Consider the following 19,207-nt stretch of genomic DNA (forward strand, 5'->3'; position numbering starts at 1 on the left):
AAAATGCTTCCATAAGCATTTTCTAATTGATGGAAGATGTCCGAGCCTATTGTGGGTGATGCCATCCCCGACTAGTGGTTCTATAAGAAAGCAGGCTGAGCTAACCATGGGAAGCAAGCCAGTAAACAGCAGCCTCCATGGCTTGTGCATCAGCTCCTGCCTTTTGGTCCCTGCCCTGTTTGAGTGCCTGTACTGACTTCCTGCAAATCATGAGCAGTGTTACGGAAGTATAAATGAAATAGACCTTTCTGAGGCAAGATGGGTCGCCAACAGCTCTACTGGAGTCACCCTCAGAAGTTCAGCCAGGTTTCTAGCTCTGGCTGGGTCTGCTCTAATCGCCACAGTCTGATCCGTAAATAAGGGTTGAACGTGTGCCCTCAGTGCTTCCGTCAGTACGCGAAGGACATAGGCTTCAGTAAGTTGGACTAAGCGACCTGAATGGATTATTGGACTGTCTATCCAGTGAAACCGAACATGCTAGTCTTTGTGCACAAAGAATAAAAAGTGAAGGCTTTAAAAAAAGAAAAGAAACGGACTCTTTCCTTCTCAACTTGCTTTTGGTCATTGTTTCATCATAGCCACAGTAATCCTAACTAAGACACAAACAAAACCAAAACAAAACAAAACAAATGCGAGTGTCTTTTCAATTAAGTCTAGAGTCTTTGCTATTTATTCTTCCCCTTTGTCCTATCAGCATAACGCCATAAACATGACGAAACACTATTGTATGTTTTGGAAGAGAAAGGAGACCAAGACCCTTGCAGATTAAGCTATGAAGCAAAACGGCAGAGCTCATTTACTGCTGGAACGAAGCCCTTAAGCTGTATTTCTGTTCTTTGGCAGGTAAAAAGAGTGTTTCCGCTAGTCTTTTCAAACTACTGTAAAAGAAAATACCATTTTCTACATCAACAGCTGCATCCAAGTTTCTGAGAGATGTGTTAATGTCCTCAATTATGTGAGCAAATCTTAAGCAGCAGCTCCATTTGCCATCATCACGTAGTCTAATTTGTGACAGTCCACTGTCATTTTCAAAGATACATTTTCTGCATAGGCCAAATAGGCAAGTTAAGTGGGGTATGTGGGGAACCACTACCCATTCATCTTACCTTTGATGGTGGCACTAATCTCTATGATCCTTCTAGAAAGATATTTGTTTCAGTTTCCTATTTTCATACTTGTTTTTTTTAGAAGACTGTTACTACTGAAGGTGTTTGAGTTTAAAACGTTCTTCTATTTATGAATAAATTTTCATGTATTCATCCCAGCTGAAGGTAAAATTGTGCAGTCTTGAAGTCATCTATTTTGTTTGAAGGTATTAGAAGTCATAGTTGTTCACAGAAAATGTAAGAGAATTTAAAAAACCTGGTCATTTTTTATTATTACAATTATTATACAACATAGCATATTATTACTTGTTATCACTGTGTGTGTACTGTGTGTGACTCAGGAGTACATGTGCCATGGCACACACATGTGGAGGTCAGATTGTTCACCGGGCTTATGAAGCAAGGACTGTACCTGCTAAGCTCTCTACTCTCTGTTTCCTGAGACACTTACGAGGGAACTCTGTAAGTAGAGCAGTAACAGACTGTTCCAAAAGCAGAAGCTGAACATCTAAAAATTGCTTTGCCTATTTAAAATGTGACTTGAGGGGTTGGGGATTTAGCTCAGTGGTAGAGCGCTTGCCTAGGAAGCGCAAGGCCCTGGGTTCGGTCCCCAGCTCCGAAAAAAAGAACCAAAAAAAAAAAAAATAAATAAATAAATAAAATGTGACTTGATAAAGACTTCACTAGAAAGGCTAACCTTTCTCTCTGGTACATGGCTGAAAATAAAATTAGTTATTTGGGACACTTAATCATAGAATTCTTCTATGATTGGAAGAATAATAATTCAAAAAGTTGAATGATACGGGTCTTAGTTCCAGACAGTTCAATATCTATGCAAAGCTCACACAACTCTAAAGAGAAAGGTACAAAAGAATTCTTATGATCTTGATCCTGTAGATCGAAAACAACTACCAAATGCTGAGTAAGAACATTTCAAAATCCCAAATGCAAATGTTGCTTAGATATATCCTAATGAAATCCCTTAGTTTCACAAAAATATAAATCCCCATTAAGTTTTCAGAGAGAGGAAAAATGCAACTTAAAAAAATAGCAAGTAAATTGTAATTGGGTTTCTTACATGACAAATTTTATGCTGGAAAATAATGGAGCAATTACTCTTACAGTTCTAAAGAAAAAAATGTAAACCAACAATATTGTAAACAGCCGAACAGTCATGTTTAATAGCAATGTTTTATGAAGCTTGGTGCAGTAGCTGAGAAAGAACTTCTAAAATTATAGTGGCACTATATCCAAGATAAGTTGGAATTGAAATTATGATACAAAGGAAAGCATATATCTTGGGCAGGAGAAATGACTCAGCAATTAAGAGCACCTAGTGCTCTCGCAGGGACCTGAGTTCAGGTTCCAGAACCCATATCTGGCCACTCACAATCATTTGTAAATCCAGTTCCAGGGATATCAGAGACCTCTGACCTCTGAGGGCACCTGCAAATGTACATGCACGCCTGTGCACACACACTTAAAAATAATAAAAATAAATAAATCTTTAAAATCTTATCTTGCTGCAGGTTGGGGTAACTATATGTAGTGATTACATTGTGATATTGGGAAATATGGTAATCTGCTTCATCCAAATGTAATTGTAGCTACCGATAAAATTGCAGTCTAGAAACTTCCAGTGGGAAAAAAGAAAAAATATGTGAGGAAGACCCCAAAAGATACAAAAAATTGTACAAGATAAAAAACATACAGAAAACACAACATAAGAAGGCAGGGTCAAGACCTCATATATGCAATTATAATTAATATGGATGACTGAAACCCCCAATTAAAATACAAGGACTTTCAGTTTGAGTTTATAAAAAGCTAAACTGTGCAGTCTTTACAAGACACATATAAAAAAATAGACACAGAAATACAGAAAATGGAAAAAGACATAAGAAACATGAGAATTTAAATAGAAACATTAAGATTAATTTTAGATAAATTTAAAGCAAAATGCATTAAATAGTACAAATAAAGTTGTTTTATATTTAAAATATAACGATTCAATAAGAATATATATCAGGAAACTTTGTTAAATAGTATAACATTGAAATGTACAAAAATAATTTTGAGGAATATAGCGGACAACAACAATTTGGACTAGTAGCTAATAGGAAATCAGTTATAAAATCCATGTTAGCCATTTTATTTTATTTTTTGATATATACAATTCACAATCATTTGGCCAAATGTGATATAAAACTAATGGTTTTTTGTTTGGTTTTGTTTGGTTGGGGTTTTCTTTTTAGTGTAAATCTTCTGGTCAGCTTCTCACAGTTTTCTCTAATAAACTATTGTCTACAATGCACTGTCTGTGATTTTCACTTTTGTTCATTTGTTCACAATGCCATTCAGTAGATCTCTAAAATTCATTCATGTTATGTAACTGATTTTTTTTAACCTATTCAAGAACAATCCCTATTTTCCCGTGCATTGAACCCCTGCCAGTCTCGTGGTGCCTCTGGGTTTGACTATTTTAGACACTGCCTAGAAGTGGAATTACACATCATTTGTCCTTCTGTAACATGGTCTTCCTAAGAGCCATGTGCATCATCACATACGGCAAGCATTTCTTCTTTTTCTAAGGCTAAATACCATTCTCTCATGTTGTCTATTCTACATTTTTTCCTGTTAGCCGTTTCTATATCTGGGCTAAGGTGAATGACAGTGCAATGGGCACCAGGGTGCAACAGGTATCACTTTGCAATCTCTCTCTGTCTCTGTTTCTGTCTGTCCATCTGCCTGTCTGCCTGCCTGCCTCTCTCTCTCTCTCTCTCTCTCTCTCTCTCTCTCTCTCTCTCTCTCTCTCTCTCTCTCTCTGTGTGTGTGTGTGTGTGTGTGTGTGTGTGTGTGTGCTAGAGTTGAGCAAAAACCAGCTGCCCGAATATAGGGATGAGAGGCTGTGGAATGCAGGCGCGAGGCACTTCCTGGTAGGGCAAGGCAAATGTCCCTTCCCCCAGTCTCAGCTGTCTCAGCTTTAGCAGTCTGGAATCAAATCCAGAGGCAGGTGTTTAGAACAGCCTTTCCTGCCGCAATCAGTTAAGACTAACTCCATGGTTTACTTTAATTAAATAGGTTAGGATTAATTGTGTTTAATTAAACAGGTTAGGATTAATTGTGTTTAATTAAACAGGTTAGGATTAATTGTGTTGCTTCTATTTTACCAAATTGCAAGTTGAGCCAAAAATCAGCAGTTTGAATAAAATGGTTCAAATTAGACAACTGGTCATCTTTCTTAGAGTGTTCATTCATAAATCATGGAGAAATTCCAGCTTTCGATTTTCAAACAAGTTAGTGTACTATGATAGCAATTATTTATCTGTAATCAGAAGAAATATTTGTGTGTGTGTGCGTGTGTGCGTGTGTGCGTGATGTGAGTGTGTGTGTGTGCATGTGTGTGCGTGTGAGTGTGTGTGCATGTGTGCGTGCGTGCGTGTGTGCGTGCGTGCGTGTGTGTGTGAGTGTGTGTGTGAGAGTGTGTGCGTGCGTGTGTGTGTGAGTGTGTGTGAGTGTGTGTGTGAGTGTGTGCGTGTGTGAGTGTGTGTGTGTGCGTGCGTGTGCGTGCGTGTGTGTGTGTGCGTGTGTGCGTGTGTGAGTGTGTGTGTGTGCGTGCGTGTGCGTGCGTGTGTGTGTGTGAGTGTGTGCGTGTGTGAGTGTGTGCGTGTGTGTGAGTGTGTGAGTGAGTGTGTGCGTGTGTGCGTGTGTGTGTGAGTGTGTGCGTGTGTTTGCGTGTGTGTGTGAGTGTGTGATTGTGTGCGTGTGTGCGTGTGTGCGTGTGTGCGTGTGTGCGTGTGTGCGTGTGTGTGAGTGTGTGCGTGTGTGCGCGTGTGTGAGTGTGTGAGTGTGTGAGTGTGTGCGTGTGTGCGTGTGTGTGAGTGTGTGAGTGTGCGTGTGTGTGAGTGTGTGTGAATGTGTGAGTGTGTGCGCGTGTGTGAGTGTGTGAGTGTGTGTGAGTGTGTGCGTGTGTGTGAGTGTGTGAGTGTGTGTGAGTGTGTGAGTGTGTGTGTGTGTGTGTGTGTGTCTAACTTTGTGCAATTACTGAGGGCCACTGGGTTTTCCTCTTCCATCTTAAAATGTTCACACAAATGAAAATAAAATTTTTCATCCTCAATGTAAAAGCAAGGCTGTTTTTTCCGTTTCTGAAATCCTGTTCGTTATAAGAGTGAGGATCTTTCCAGCTGAAAGGGAAAGGGGAGAAGAGAAAGCATCTGGGGTGGAATAAAGAAACGCCATAATTGTTCCTAGAAGAGGAAAGAAAGGACCAATGCAGTGTCTCTGTATTAACCAAAGAAAGGCAAATTCCAACCACAAAAGAAGCTCCTTGTAGTTTGGGGATTAACAAAGAGGAAAATGAATGGCAGGACCTGGTGTGGCAGGGAAGGAAGGGGAAAGGCTGCCTCCTGCTGCAGTGTTGGTGGGAGTGGTAGTTGGAATTCTGATCTCACTGGTGACGTGCCTCTCACGTGAGCCAAAGCCTACGTGTGCAGACCTCCTCCTAATTCTCGTTTACGCTTAGTGTTTGCTCCCTCTGTGTTATTGCCGAGAGCAGGCAGGCCTGCTGCGGAAGGAGGAGGAGAAGGTAATTGCTTGGATGCCAGCAAGTCTGTGTTGTGCATGGGGGATGCTTGGGGGATCGCTGTATTGTGGGTAGCGGTTACAGAGATAGCGGCAACACAGTCTGCTCTCTTCACGCACTTGGAATGTCTTCAGATCCTTTTGGGGGTGGGAGGCGGTGAATCTTGGAGGGAGAGATTCCAGGAGAGACCCCGGATGAGGGTTTAGGGCAGGGAGCCTTTGGCATGCAAGGACTTAGAATCTGGAGGGACAGGTATTATGGGTTGGTGCACGGATCCTATAAAGACAGAATTTTGAGGCAGTGAGATTGTTATCCTCTGCCATTCAGTAGGGTGCAGAGGAATAATCAACATTGAATTTCTGCAGGTCAGTCTTAAGCTGAGACTGTCCGCGGCCTGCATATAGGTGGTGGTAGCTTTATCATAACTCGGGGCCATTATTGACTCTGTCAGTCGATGTGTCCGTCGTTACTTGCTCCCACCTCAGGAAAAAGGGCTGTTCTTAAAGTTGTGCAGGAAAAAAAGGGGGGGCTATCATCGGAGTTGGGCTGGGTTCCACAGCTCGAGTTTTCCCTTACTCGCTGGGCCCGCCCCCAGTCCTGCGCTTTCAAAGGGGTGTGGTTTTTGCTGGAAAAAATGGCGGACCACCGCAGAAAGGAGTGCCAGGATGTAGCGGCATAGCACCCCGGCGTTGTCAGCGGAGTCCAGAGAATTGGGGGCAGGGTGAGAAATAAAAATGAAATCCGTCTGATCAACCAGGGCCCCAGATTTGGGGAAGCTAGTATTTAGATGGTATAGGTTTTGTGTTCTGTGTCTCTGTTTAGGTGCCTGTATCTGTGGATCTCGCTCCCGAAGTCCAGTCAAAACGGAGAAGCAGGGAAGGGAGGAAAAGTTTCCAGAATCAAGTAGGTCCAAGGAAGCGTGATGACACTGTTTGGAGGTCACTGGGTTAGAAGATAATGGTGACTATGAACTCGAGTGGTCAGACTCAGACTTACTTTCTCTGCATCCCCCTTTCCCCGTCTGTTTACTTTGGTCCTAAACTTAGAGAAGGAAGTGCTTTTCAGATAAGAAACCAAGGAGATAGCTGTAGAGAGTACTGTATTGGAGATGAGGAGGACATTGTTCTAAAATACTGTATGGTGCAATCTTTGTTGGTTTTAGTCTAATAGGAACTCGATTTGTCAGTCTTTAGGTATCGAGAAGTCGGGAAAAAAAGACGAGAGAGGGAAGAAATTTCTCAGAGCAGTGGAAATTGATGTAATTGTTTAATAGAGTGAGGAAGCTGTTTTTAAGATAGTCGGGTAGGCAGAAGTAAGTGCAGATGTACTTAAAGTATATCTGATTTCTAGGTACTGCTGTTTAATTTTTTGCAAGGAAGGGTGTGTATTATTGTCACCTTTGGGAAAAAGTGACAGAGTAGTGGGGGGCAGGGGTACAGGATGGGATAGGGGACTGATCATCCGAGGTAAGAAACACTGTGGTGAAGGACAAGAGCCTGGGAACTGAGAAGATGGATATATGTCCTGTCTTATGTGTGATTTATCTGGTTCATGAATTCTCAGCTCAGACCTCTGTATCCTTTTATTTGCAGATCTGCAAGAAGCTGGAAAGGAGGAAGGGACTACTTGGATCTCTGAGGGTGTATGTGACCGTGTCCCTGTGAACCTGACTCAGGACATCTGCATACAAGCGTAAAGATCATTATATATATATATATATATATTATATATGATTGAATATAATATATTATGGAAGAATATAAGTTTAGAGAATCTGGGTGTTTGGAAAACTTCCAAAATTGCTTCCAGATAAAGGAAAAGAATAATGATGATGATGTCAATCCCCAAATGCTAGCCAACCTCTTTGTGTTTTGTAGGCAACTGATTAAGTCTATCTATGTACAAAGGCACAATTGGAGAAGTCATATTCTGTAATCTTTTTCCTTTTCCTCCTAGGTATCACTGTATCTGCTGTTGTAGCTGCCCCTAACCTGCAGAATCTGAAGACTTTGCTCCTGATCTGGGAATATTCTGGATCGGAACAAACCAGCTTTGTGTCTAGGTTAAGGGACCCCAGCTGTACCATGGGTCGCACCCGGGAAGCTGGATGTGTGGCTGCGGGCATGGTCATTGGGGCTGGTGCCTGCTACTGTGTGTACAGACTGACCTGGGGAAAAGATGAGAATGAGAAGTTGTGGGATGATGAAGATGAGGAAGAGGAAGAAGAGGAAGAGTCTTGTAGTGGCAAACCAGAAATTGGGGGCAAAACTGTAAAAGAACGTAAGACTCATGTTGGAGTAGGTGCGGGAGCCAAACCTCAAGATGACTCAAAGTCCAAGGCTGAGGCGAATGTGGGACCTGAGAATGGTCCAGATGTAAAGAAGGAAGTGTACCCAGAATCCCATAGTGAGGGTGGCCTAGAAGCTAAGGCCAAAGCCCTTTTCAAGTCCCTAAAGGAACAGGCAAGTGCAAAGGCAGGCAGAGGCATAAGGTTTCCTAACATCTCTAGGATTAGGACCCTGACATCAAGTTTGCCCTGCCCAGGAGGCAGAGGTGGAGGCTGCCACCCAGGAAGGACTGGCTCTAGGGCTAGGAATAGGACAAGTGGGAAAGTCAAGAGAAAGAACCGAAGCAAGAGTAACAAGGCTCCAGCCACAGCATGGCCTGTTCGCAGGGGCAAGTTCAGCTTTCCCTATAAAATTGATGATATTTTGAGTGCCCCTGATCTTCAAAAGGTCCTTAACATCTTGGAGAGAACAAATGACCCTTTCACTCAGGAAGTAGCACTGGTCACATTGGGTAACAATGCAGCGTATTCATTTAATCAAAATGCCATCCGTGAATTGGGTGGGGTCCCAATTATCGCAAAACTGATAAAAACAAGAGACCCCATTATTAGAGAAAAGACTTACAATGCTCTTAATAACTTGAGTGTTAATTCTGAAAATCAGGGCAAGATTAAGACTTATATCAGTCAAGTGTGTGACGATACCATGGTTTGTCGATTGGACTCAGCTGTCCAGATGGCGGGACTAAGACTCCTTACCAACATGACTGTGACTAATCACTACCAACATTTGCTTTCCTATTCTTTCCCAGACTTCTTTGCTTTGTTATTTCTGGGAAATCACTTCACCAAGATACAAACTATGAAACTAATTATAAACTTTACTGAAAACCCAGCCATGACAAGAGAGCTGGTCAGTTGTAAGGTACCATCAGAACTGATTTCTCTCTTTAATAAAGAATGGGATAGAGAGATTCTTCTTAACATTCTTACCCTCTTTGAAAATATAAATGACAACATAAAAAGTGAAGGGCTTGCATCATCCAGGAAAGAATTCAGCAGAAGCTCACTGTTTTTCTTATTTAAAGAGTCTGGAGTATGTGTTAAGAAAATCAAAGCATTAGCAAGTCATAAGGATCTGGTGGTCAAAGTGAAAGTTCTGAAAGTCTTAACCAAATTATAATCTGAGATCTGTTCCAAGCAACACTGATGTGACGTTTCTTAAGTTTGCACGTGGGAACAATGCATTTTGTAAATCCTTAGGTTTTCATTGTTCTTGTGTAGCAAAGGGATCCTTTGAACTGCGATTTAGGGATAATGAATATCATAAATAGTCAATAGCCATCGATGCTGGCTTTAGACTGAGCCACTCTCAGTATGCCAAATATATATTAGAGCTTGCACAAAGAAAGCATTTATTAATTCAACTTGCTATCTAGGTTGAGATATTTTTATTGTTTAACTAAGCTGACAGTGAAGCAACTATATGTCATAAATAAGCTATACTTTTGTATTGATTTAAATTTATTCATCTAAGAGTTGTGCTTTATCAATAAAGTTATGTTTAAGCAGAAGAAAAAAGGTCCTGTCTTTGTCCTTGGCTTCAGAATCTGTTTGGAGACAATATATCTAACAATACTTATCTATGTAGGTTTATAAAATCTGTAAGAGCCATCGGACAGTGCTGATGCAAGCTTTTAATCTCAGCACTTGGGAGGCAAAGGCAGGAGGATCACTATGAGTTCAAATCCAGCCTGGTCTTCAGAGGGAGTTCCAGGACAGGCAAGGCTATACAGAGACACCCTGTCTCAAAAACCAAACAAACAAATCTGAAAGAGCTTCTAGGCCTCAGTGAGTGCTTCCTATCAGTGCTTACAGGCATCAGAAACTATTGTATACAATGATGTTCAGAGAGTGTTTTTTTTTAAAGGGGAACTTGTCTGTGCTTAAAGAATAAGATACAAAAGGCCAGAAAGGTTATTGAGGGTGGATTGGTGGAAGAAAAGCCTAGAGGTGTAGATACAGCTTCAAAGAGAAGGTTGATAGCCTGTGTCAGATTAAAAAGGAGGCCCTTAAGCAACAATTCATAAAAAGTCAATGGGGCTGACAGGTTACTAGGAAGGAATCTCACAGACAGTTGCCTAAGAGTAACTGTCACAGAAGATCACCAGAACCACTAGCATGTGCAGATGCTGCTGAATCTGACACAAAAAGTACTTTAATCATCGATGCCATGAAATTTTGTTTGAAACCATCAGTTATGACTTCACTGTTTCGCCTTTATACCTTTTTCACTTGCCTCAGACTCTTTGAATAAGCCCACGGTTTACTGTGCTATGTGGATCTGAGTAGTAAATCTCCCAGTAACTCTCAAACAAGAATCAATTTTCTTTCGCTAATCTCTCTCCGGTGTTTTGTTTTTATTTTTTATTTAGGATGATGATAAGCTGGATCCTGGCAAGTGCTGAGCGAGACAGGTGTGGGGCAAGGCAAGGCCACTCCCTGGTGTCCCAGAATTCCCCCAAAAGGTTGCAGCTCTCAATCATTTTAGGAGGAGCCAGATCCTCGCTGTGATTGGTCTGCAGAGCTCATGGGTCAGGCCAGGGAGAAGTTAGTTTCTTCTCTTTTAGGGATGATATGAGACACCCAGAGGCTATCCTGTCATTTTGATTTCTTCATCAAACACATTTATGATCTCTGTTGATCCAAAGGCGCTCAAAGGTAATTTTGTAATAATGGAGTTGAGTTGATTATAAATCGTCCCCACCACTCACAAAGCATAACGTTTCAAGGCTCAGGAAACAGGTTTTCTTTCTTTAATTCATATTTCATCTGCCTCGTTTCAAAAGAGACTCCAGTGTGGGGCAGACAATTGGTGTAGGTAGCATCCATTTCATGTTCACGACTCTCTGGTTTTGCTTGGTTCTGTTGAGAATGTCTTTGAACATAGCGGCCACATGAGACTGGTTTTTTATGCTGGCTGTTTGCTTTACATTTACATCACTTCCCAGGCTGAAGCTTGTCCTTGGCTTCTCTGTTTTCAGTTGTGACCCTTCCTTGTCTTTAGTTCAGAGCAATCTCAGCTCTATTGCTAGGTCCTCTGTGTGCTCAGGCTGAGGGCAAGGTGGGGACAGGAAAGGAGTCCTCAGAACTGACAGTGCTTCACAGGCTTCACCTTTTGCACTGGGGCCTTGTCAGGCCTGTGCTGAGAGCTTGGGCAGTCTGTGTACTTGAAGAGGGGTGTGGGAGGAGTGGGAGGGAAGCAAGGAAAGCAAGCCCTAGTGGAGGGTAACTTTGTCTGCAGAGGCTCATGCAAATATAATTCGACCTCCTGTGGGCTGGCCATTAACATCCTGAAAGGTGACAGAGGAGCTGCAATAAAGCCAGCTTTGTTTGAACTTGCAGTCTCCTCATTTACTGAGCCTTGCTGAGCTTGCAAAGGCTGCAACATGTTATCAAATAAGGTGGGACTTCCTTTGGAAAATAAAATCCAGAATGATAATTTATTACTGTGACAAGTAGAATTAATAAGCACAACGGGTTCTTAATGTTTCCTGCTTAGAACATTTTCTCCCTAAGATCAATGTAGATTGGGATCAAAGATCATAGAGGGTTGTTTATTTAAGGATCTAGTGTTCGAGTGATTTAGAAAGATATTGCTTGTATCAAAGTAAGAGGTTTGGTGGAGATCTGCTCCATTAACTTTATGGGTTTTTTTCTTGAAGAAATGAATAATGATTGATGTTTCCTTATTTTCTCTTTATGACTTCTAGGTTTTAGCCATATTGAAGAATCCTATACAATATATTGATTTTTTAATAAATTTATTTAATATTTTTATCTAAAAATCATGGGGCTGAAGAGATGGCTGACTAAGTGTTCTTCCAGAGGACACAGGTTTGATTCCCAGCACCCTTGTAGTGGCTCACAACTATCTGTGACTCCCATTCCAGGGGACCCAACCTCTCCTCTAGCCTCCATCGGCAGTAGGCATGCATGTGATGCCCAGACATATATGCAGGTAAAATTTTCAAACACATAAAACAAAAGAAGTAAATCTAATAAAATCTTGGTTGTATCCAATCATGTAGATTATGAAGTCAGGATATATTTTCAATACAATTTCTTAGATAAAGGGCTTACTTATGGATACACTTTTTATATTTCATCAGGCCTTGGTTATTTATGACATGTTATTATTATTCCATAATCAAAACGTTTTTATGTTTGTTGAGGCACAGCAATATTCTATCTTTCACCACGGAGCTTTCTTTCATTACAGACTAATAATCTGGTGCTTTCTCAGTTCGGGGTCTAGAAAATAGGAAACAAAAGCTTACCTGGTAGCACCTTAGTGGGATGTGCACTTTGAGAAAACATGAGCAAAAATAAATGGGGACTAAGGCAAGGCTCCAGGGAAAGCACGCATGACTTACTCACCATCTAGACATAATCCTTCGACAGAGTTGATTAAAGATGGTTTCCAAGTACACTGTGAGTAGAAGGAATGGAAAACCTGGCAGGCATGCATGGGCAAGTGTGTGTGCATGTGTGTATGTATGCCTCTGTGTGTGTGTGTGTGTGTGTGTGTGTGTGTGTGTGTGTGTGATATGTGGTGCTAGAGATCAAATGCAGGGCTTTTCACATGGCAGGCAAGCACTCTGAAGCCACTTTCCCAGCCCCCTGTCAGCTTTCTCAAGCAACTGGTCTCTTTGTCAAAGTCTGCCTTATAGGCCATTAACCCCTTTGTATGTCTATGGGCTAGATCATGCTAGTTTGTGCCTCCATTACTCTCTCCCCGTTAGGTGACACTATGTCATGTGACTACTCAAGCTGTGGCTGGAACCAAGGTGGCAATCACCATGGTTCTTGCAGTGTACAAGCAGGATCAATCTTTCTTCTCTATCTTCTGGCCAGAAAATAAACAGTTAACCAGGATCAGAGGTAGAGTCAAGTGGGTCTGGGATGGCATATAAATTGAACGAGGTAGGGAATGTTATACTCACAATCATGCTACTGCAGGAATCAAGGGAAGAGATATCCAAGTTGTGTTCTGGGAAAAAGTTTTGAGATATATATATCTCTCTCAAGGCCCATGGGGATATTAGTCCTCAAGGATGAAATTCCTCAAGATCCAAAGACTGGAGCTTTTATACATTTTTTTTTGTTTCTTTGCCCTCTTGTTAAATATATTATAACTGAATATTTTAAGCTAGTATGAAGGGATGACTAGAATAAGAAGGGAGGGCAAAGGCAAGGGGGCTGCAGTAGAGATGTATGGTGGGTGAGTGGAGTACGTGACAGCTTGCACATATGCCTGCGCTGGGCATTGACCAGACCACATGGCTGTTTCTTGTTTCCCTTTCTCAGTCCTCTGGGGAGGCCCCTCCTCCTACTACATAATGAGTCCACTATGAAGGATTCTATAAGGATCACAAGATGGGATCCACTATACTTTGGGCTTTGAAAATTATTTACTTTGTAAAAGTGGTCTGGACCAAAATTTTGGAGTCAGCAATTGAAGTACTCATCTACACCATTTCCTCTCAGGAAGCACTACAATACAATACACCCCCCCTCAGAAAATTACAATTATTTTGGCAACTGGAAATGAGACTCTGCTTCTTTTGTGGGCCTTTATTTTGCAATTCGTTCTGGTGATTTTTGTGGTGTTGCTGTTTTACTAAAGCAGTCTAAAAAGAGTATGTTCTTTTTTTGACAGTAGCCACTTTAATCCATGTTTAACAGTCAGCTACCCAGTCCATCAAGATTTCCTTCATGCAACCAAGTCAAAGCAATCAAAAGGAAACATTTCATTGTTTTCGAATGGGCCATGCATGTTAGGAGGCACACCTTAAAATTTTGCATAATTTAGAACTTTCCATTCTATTTCACCTCACATTATATTTCACAGTCTATACCTAAAGGTCAGTCAGAAGTGACAGCCTAGGGTCATCCTGACCTTGTTGTTGTTATTCTAGTCAGGGTCTCATCAGGTGTCCCTGGCTGGCCAGGGACTTCCTATGGAGAGCAGGCTGGCTTCAAACTCACAGAAATCTACCAGCTTCTGCTCGGAGTGTTATGACTACGTATGTGTGCCTAAGAATGTCCTGTGCATGCCTGTGGATTTCAGAAATAGGTTGAAGCTTTACCAAGTTCATCTTCTTCAAAGCATCTTATTCTTCAGGATTTCCTCTCAATTGATGCAGTGTTTTGTTTTGTTTTTTAATCTTCATTGCCTTTACACAGTGAATGTCTCTAAAGTAGACACTTTTCCTTTGGAAGTGTTCTGAATTAGGTAAAATTAATGCAAGCCCTTTGGACAGGTTCTTCAGAGAGTCACTGGAATCTTAGAAAGGCATAATCATAGATCCTTATGAATACAATCTGTTCTGCTCTTTTTGGGAAGACTAGGAACACTAGCAGAGAATGTGGGTGGGGTTCTTAAGGGTTACCTCAGAGGCATGGGTGAGCCCATGGTTAGACGGACTGTCACTTAAGTTCTTTCACTGAAATTTAACTCTCACTTCTCTCTTGATTTCCCTGGCTGCCGTAAAGCTTTGACTGTGTTCTGCAGTTCCAATAAACTTGTTTCTGAAAGTATCGCCCATCTACCATGGTCTTTCTGTATGAATGGGATTAAGGAGCATTTGCTGCTACAATTTTATTTCAATTATTTTGATTAAACAGCTGCACTTCCCTGTGAAAGAATCATTACACGTCAGACATTTATGTTTTTTGTCCTCTGTGTTCTTTGAATAGTGAGTTCCAAGGTGTGAGCCCTCCCAATACCTCAGGATTTCCTTGAGAAAACAACTTCTGGGGCTGGCCAATTGCTCTAGGTCAGATGGCATCACACTCCACCTTTTGTTATGGGAAACTATTTTTTTGAGACATGGTTTCTCTGTGTAAACAGCTTTGACTGTCCTGGAACTCATTCTGTAGACCAGCCTGGCCTTGAACTCACAAAGCTCTACCTGTCTCTATTTCCCGAGTGCTGTGATTAAAGGTACATGCCTGGCATGTACTAACATTTTGGCAATACTTTATAATTGCTAATTTTGTCTTTCCTTACCCAAAAACATGAATGATTTTTTTATTTCCTTCTTATTTTTCAATGAAAAAACATGTTGAGTTTCTGAGGCAAAATCAATTAAAGTGTACCTTCAATATTTTCCTTTAAAGGGAGGAAGGGAGGGAGGGAAGGAGAGAGAGGAAGATTCTGTATTAGCATGGCCTCTTCACTCTTCTCTAAGAGTGATTGTTGTCTAGGAGTTTTTATTCTTCACCTAGTTTATACCCAAGATCTATTAGTTTGCCAAAATTATTGTTGAAGTGCTCCTACAGTTATTGGCTCTAGAAAATTCTCTTTTAGGCAAGCTGGTTGTGACTGATTTTGTGTGTACCATCAAACTTGGGAGAGGGACATTAATTTATCAGTGCTCTGTCTTAATTTCTGTTGCTATAATAAAATACTCTGACAAAAAGTAGCATAAGGTCAGGTGTGGTGTGGTGGCCTTGCCTTTAATCCCAGCACTGGAGAGACAGAGGCTGGTGGGCGTGGAAACTGGAGACCAGGGCATGGATCTTAGGTGACCAAGAACTATAGAGGGGCAAAGTTCTTTGATCCAGCCATCAGCTCTTATTGACCTCAGTGACATGATTTTTATAGTCACATAAAGAAGAAAGGAACCATTCTAGTTATGAACGGTTTGTTATGAAAACGAAGATTATCTGGGAACTTAAGGTCAAAGATAGGCCACAGACTCCTACGCCTGGATCAAGCACATTTTAGTCCTGTAAATGATCCACAAAGTTGAGGGGACAGAGCTGGTTTGGAGAACCTAGAGTTGATATGTGGGGAAATGTTCTACAAAGTCCTAAACTGATGAAAGTTACGATCATTCAGTTCTAAGCATTGATGCTTTTCACACCAATGTTGCTTTGTGTGTCTGTCCATAGAGGGCAGCACAAACCAAGAGAAGGGAAGTCATCTTCAGGATGTTTGATTCTGCCTAATGAAATTTGTATTCTTTTAAGGAAGTGTCAGCCTTGAACCAGTCAGAAGACTCAGGGTGAAGTTCAGCTGTATATCAGAACCTACTATTCCACTCCCATTCCCAGACAACCCTTAATCCTGGTCCTCTTTGGTTCTGTGAACACAGCGCCAGCATCTGCAGTATAGAAATGAAGGTTGGGAAACAGCAGAGCAAATCAGCCCAGCAGTTGTGGAGTATCCAGGTCATGAACTGACTGGAAAATGAGACAGACAATGTGCTAAAAACCTAAAAGGCAGACAATATTTCCATTTTATTTAGCTTATGGAGAAACTAATGGGTTCACTTATGATATTTTCGCATACATCACTGGACCTTGTTCATATGTGCCTTCCATTCAGTCACGTGAGTGTACGAAATAATGGGTTTTAAAATCAGTAATATCTTCATGCAGGTATCTAACATACTGGACTTAAATGACAAACTTCTAAAGCTGGATTCTAGATAGAGCACTCTTGAGACTTCTATGTCAGTGCAAGCACCAAAATTGATTCTTTCTTGTCTGTTTTCCTGTAGATAACCTAGGAAAGGGAGGAAGGAAATCCCTCAATACAATGCAGTATCCCAGAGAAAGCGTGGGAATTGGGTGGGGCCAGTCAGAATATAGGGTTCAGAAGCAACACTTTCTCTGCCTCTTGCAGCCTTTGTTTTCCGTTCCCCAGCACTCTGTTATGTTTAAGGACCAGGAAAAGCGGCTGTTATACTTGAGGGGAAATTTCAGAGAGAAACATTTGGAAATTCTAAATGTGAAACAAAGGAAGAAAGGGAGAAAAGGAGGAAGGCAGTGAGGAGGGAGAGAAAGAAGGACAGAAAGAGAGGGGGATGAAAGAGAGGGAGAGGGGAAGGAAGAGAGGGGGAGGGACAGAAAGAGATTTGGTGTTAGCAAATGTTTCTTGAAAGATGCACAGTATCATGGCAAAGCTGTATTGCACTGAGGACAGGCATTAGACTCTGGTCAGAAGACATACGTGATAATATGGGACCTAGAATACTATTACTAGAGAACTTTGTCAGGACCGAGATCCATTTGCGAGTTTTGATGGAAAGGGCTGTGTTTTGTTGATGAACTATGGAAAATGGGTGTGCAAGCCAGGTCTTGAAGCAGTAAAGGTGTGCATCCACAGCTACAATACGAGAGAAACCAGTTAAGAAAGGAACAGAAGAGTCGGGAACTTCAGACAGGCCTATGCAAGGCAGTAGTCTCAACTCAAGGTTCAAAGAAAGCCAAAGTCCTGAGGATGATGAAGACTTAAATCATTTGTGAAAAGGTTTGAGAAAGTCACAAAGACAATAGCATATCATTAAACAAGAATCACACCTCGACCCCCTGTAAAGTTGATATTTGGAATTCTTAAGGCAATTAACTGTTTTTTCCTTCTCTGTTTTTCTTTGTTTATTCTTTTGGTTTATTTTGTGTTTATTTGTTTTCAAGACAGGGTTACTCAGTGTATCCTTGGCTGTCTAGAAACTAGCTCTGGAGACCAGCCTGGCTTTGAAATCACAGAGATCCACCTGTCTCTAAATCCCAAGGACTAGGATGAAAGATATGTGTCACCAGTACAGGTTGACAAAAAATGTGTCATAAATTCTTGACCTGACCAAGTGTGCTTCCCTTCAAGGAAAACAAAAACAACAAAAGCAACAACAACAGAAGCATCATCATCATCATCACCATCACCATCATCATCATCATCATCATCAGCAGCAGCAGCAGTAGCAGCAGCAGCAGCAAACCACTGTTCACGGAGTCCACAATTGCTGGCTTTTCCCTTACCCACAATGTCAGTAGGCATTTGTCCAGCCTGTCAGTGGTTGGAAGCAGGAGTCCCACCCCCCAGCCCACTGTGAGGGAGAAGGCTCTGGATGTCCCTGAACACCCAAACAGCAGCATTGAAAATCAGGACCAGATTAAGATGTACATCGATGAAGTGTGTAGAGACGCGGTGTTCTGTTGCTGCAAGTCTTTTCTGCAGCAGGCAGGATTAGGTCTGCTAATAAGCATGACAGTCATTAATAACATGCTTGCCAAGTCCCTTTCAGACCCGAAGTTCCCTTTGCTATCCGAGGGGAGTGGATGTGCAAAGGTTCAGGGTCTGGAAGCACAGATGAGTTTGCCTGAAAAGCCAGTGCTGGCGGAGGAAGTACTGGCTGCCCAAATGCTCTTCTCATTCATGTGCCTCTTTACCAGAAGTGGGAGCAGAGAGATGCTTGTGGAAGCCATCTCCCCTTAAGTGGCTGTCTCTGGAAGAATGAGACTGAAGTCACCCAGAGCCCGAGCACTTTACTGAGGGCAAAGAGGCTGCAGTGGGTGCTCCCAAGGATGCGGTCTTAGCCAGTCAGCTCCTCCTTGGGTGAGAGTCCCTTCCAGCCTCTAAATAGAGGGCTACACTCTCACTGGCCAGGCAGGGCTCCCCCAGAGCTGTGGGCACCTTCTGGGTTTTGTAGTCTGCGAGTAAAGTGCACTGTAAATTGCTTCCTTGCAGTCTTCTCCATGCAGTAAAGGGTAGGGGATCCCCGTGGCCCCTAGCTGTGGAGAACTAGCCTCAAATCACAGCGTCTAGATAAAGGGTAAGGGGATCCCTGCAGTCACCGGCTGGCTGTGGATAACTTACATGGAATCACAGCATCAGAGTGAGTGTTGTTGCCCATGGTGATCTCCCTGTGTAAGCTGGACCACTTAACAGAAATCGCACCCATATGGGAGCTTGAGCCCAACTCCCTTCTGCAGCTGCTTAGGTTGAAGTCTTTCCTCCTTCCTCCTTCCTCCTGCCTACACTGGCTGGTGGATGGCTAGCATGTTAACCAAGAAATGCACTCCCTTCCTGTCCATTGTAGTGCCTGACCCTTACTCCCCGGTCCTGACACCCTCAGTGCGTATCCTCAATAAACTGTGTGCTTTGATTGGCAAGAAAATTAAAAAGGGGCACTGGCCTCCTCTTTGAGTTTGCGGCCTGCACAAACATGGAGACAAAATGCACCACAGACTCCAGCTGCCTGGGCCCCCTGCTCCCTGAGGACAGGGCTCCTGCTCCCTGAGGACAGAGCCCCTGCTTTCTGAGGACAGGGCTCCTGCTCCCTGACAGGTTCCTGCTCCCTGAAGACAGAGTCCTTGCTCCCTGAGGACAGAGTACCTCCTCCCTGAGGAAAGGGTTCCTGCTTCCTGAGGACAGGGCTC

The 19,207-nt window shown here is 42.3% G+C and overlaps 2 protein-coding genes and 1 pseudogene across 4 annotated transcripts; all 3 read left to right on the plus strand.

Moving 5' to 3' along the window:
* Positions 1–258: 258 nt before the first annotated feature.
* On the plus strand, positions 259–629 carry Rps29-ps8 (ribosomal protein S29, pseudogene 8; annotated as a pseudogene).
* A 5,021-nt stretch (positions 630–5,650) lies between these two features.
* Armcx1 (armadillo repeat containing, X-linked 1) lies at positions 5,651–9,556 on the plus strand. 3 transcript variants are annotated; one of them, NM_001024367.1, is made up of 4 exons: positions 5,651–5,691; positions 6,511–6,591; positions 7,281–7,380; positions 7,645–9,549. In NM_001024367.1, exon 4 carries the CDS (start codon positions 7,773–7,775, stop codon positions 9,156–9,158), a length of 1,386 nt encoding a protein of 461 aa, NP_001019538.1. In that variant the 5' UTR covers positions 5,651–5,691; positions 6,511–6,591; positions 7,281–7,380; positions 7,645–7,772; the 3' UTR covers positions 9,159–9,549. The 3 variants fall into 3 exon arrangements, with proteins under 3 accessions (NP_001019538.1, XP_006257305.1, XP_038955908.1); XM_006257243.5 differs by lacking the exon at positions 5,651–5,691 and adding an exon at positions 5,793–6,409 and having other exon boundaries at positions 7,645–9,556; XM_039099980.2 differs by lacking the exon at positions 5,651–5,691 and adding an exon at positions 6,318–6,409 and having other exon boundaries at positions 6,485–6,591; positions 7,645–9,556.
* Positions 9,557–13,200: 3,644 nt separating this feature from the next.
* LOC120099156 (protein ARMCX6-like) lies at positions 13,201–18,947 on the plus strand. Its single transcript, XM_063280559.1, has 2 exons — positions 13,201–13,259; positions 17,636–18,947. Exons 1-2 carry the CDS (start codon positions 13,201–13,203, stop codon positions 18,261–18,263), a joined length of 687 nt encoding a protein of 228 aa, XP_063136629.1. The 3' UTR covers positions 18,264–18,947.
* Positions 18,948–19,207: the final 260 nt, after the last annotated feature.

The sequence above is a fragment of the Rattus norvegicus genome, chromosome X (genome assembly GCF_036323735.1).
Source record: "Rattus norvegicus strain BN/NHsdMcwi chromosome X, GRCr8, whole genome shotgun sequence".
In the NCBI taxonomy this organism is placed as follows: Eukaryota; Metazoa; Chordata; class Mammalia; order Rodentia; family Muridae; genus Rattus; species Rattus norvegicus.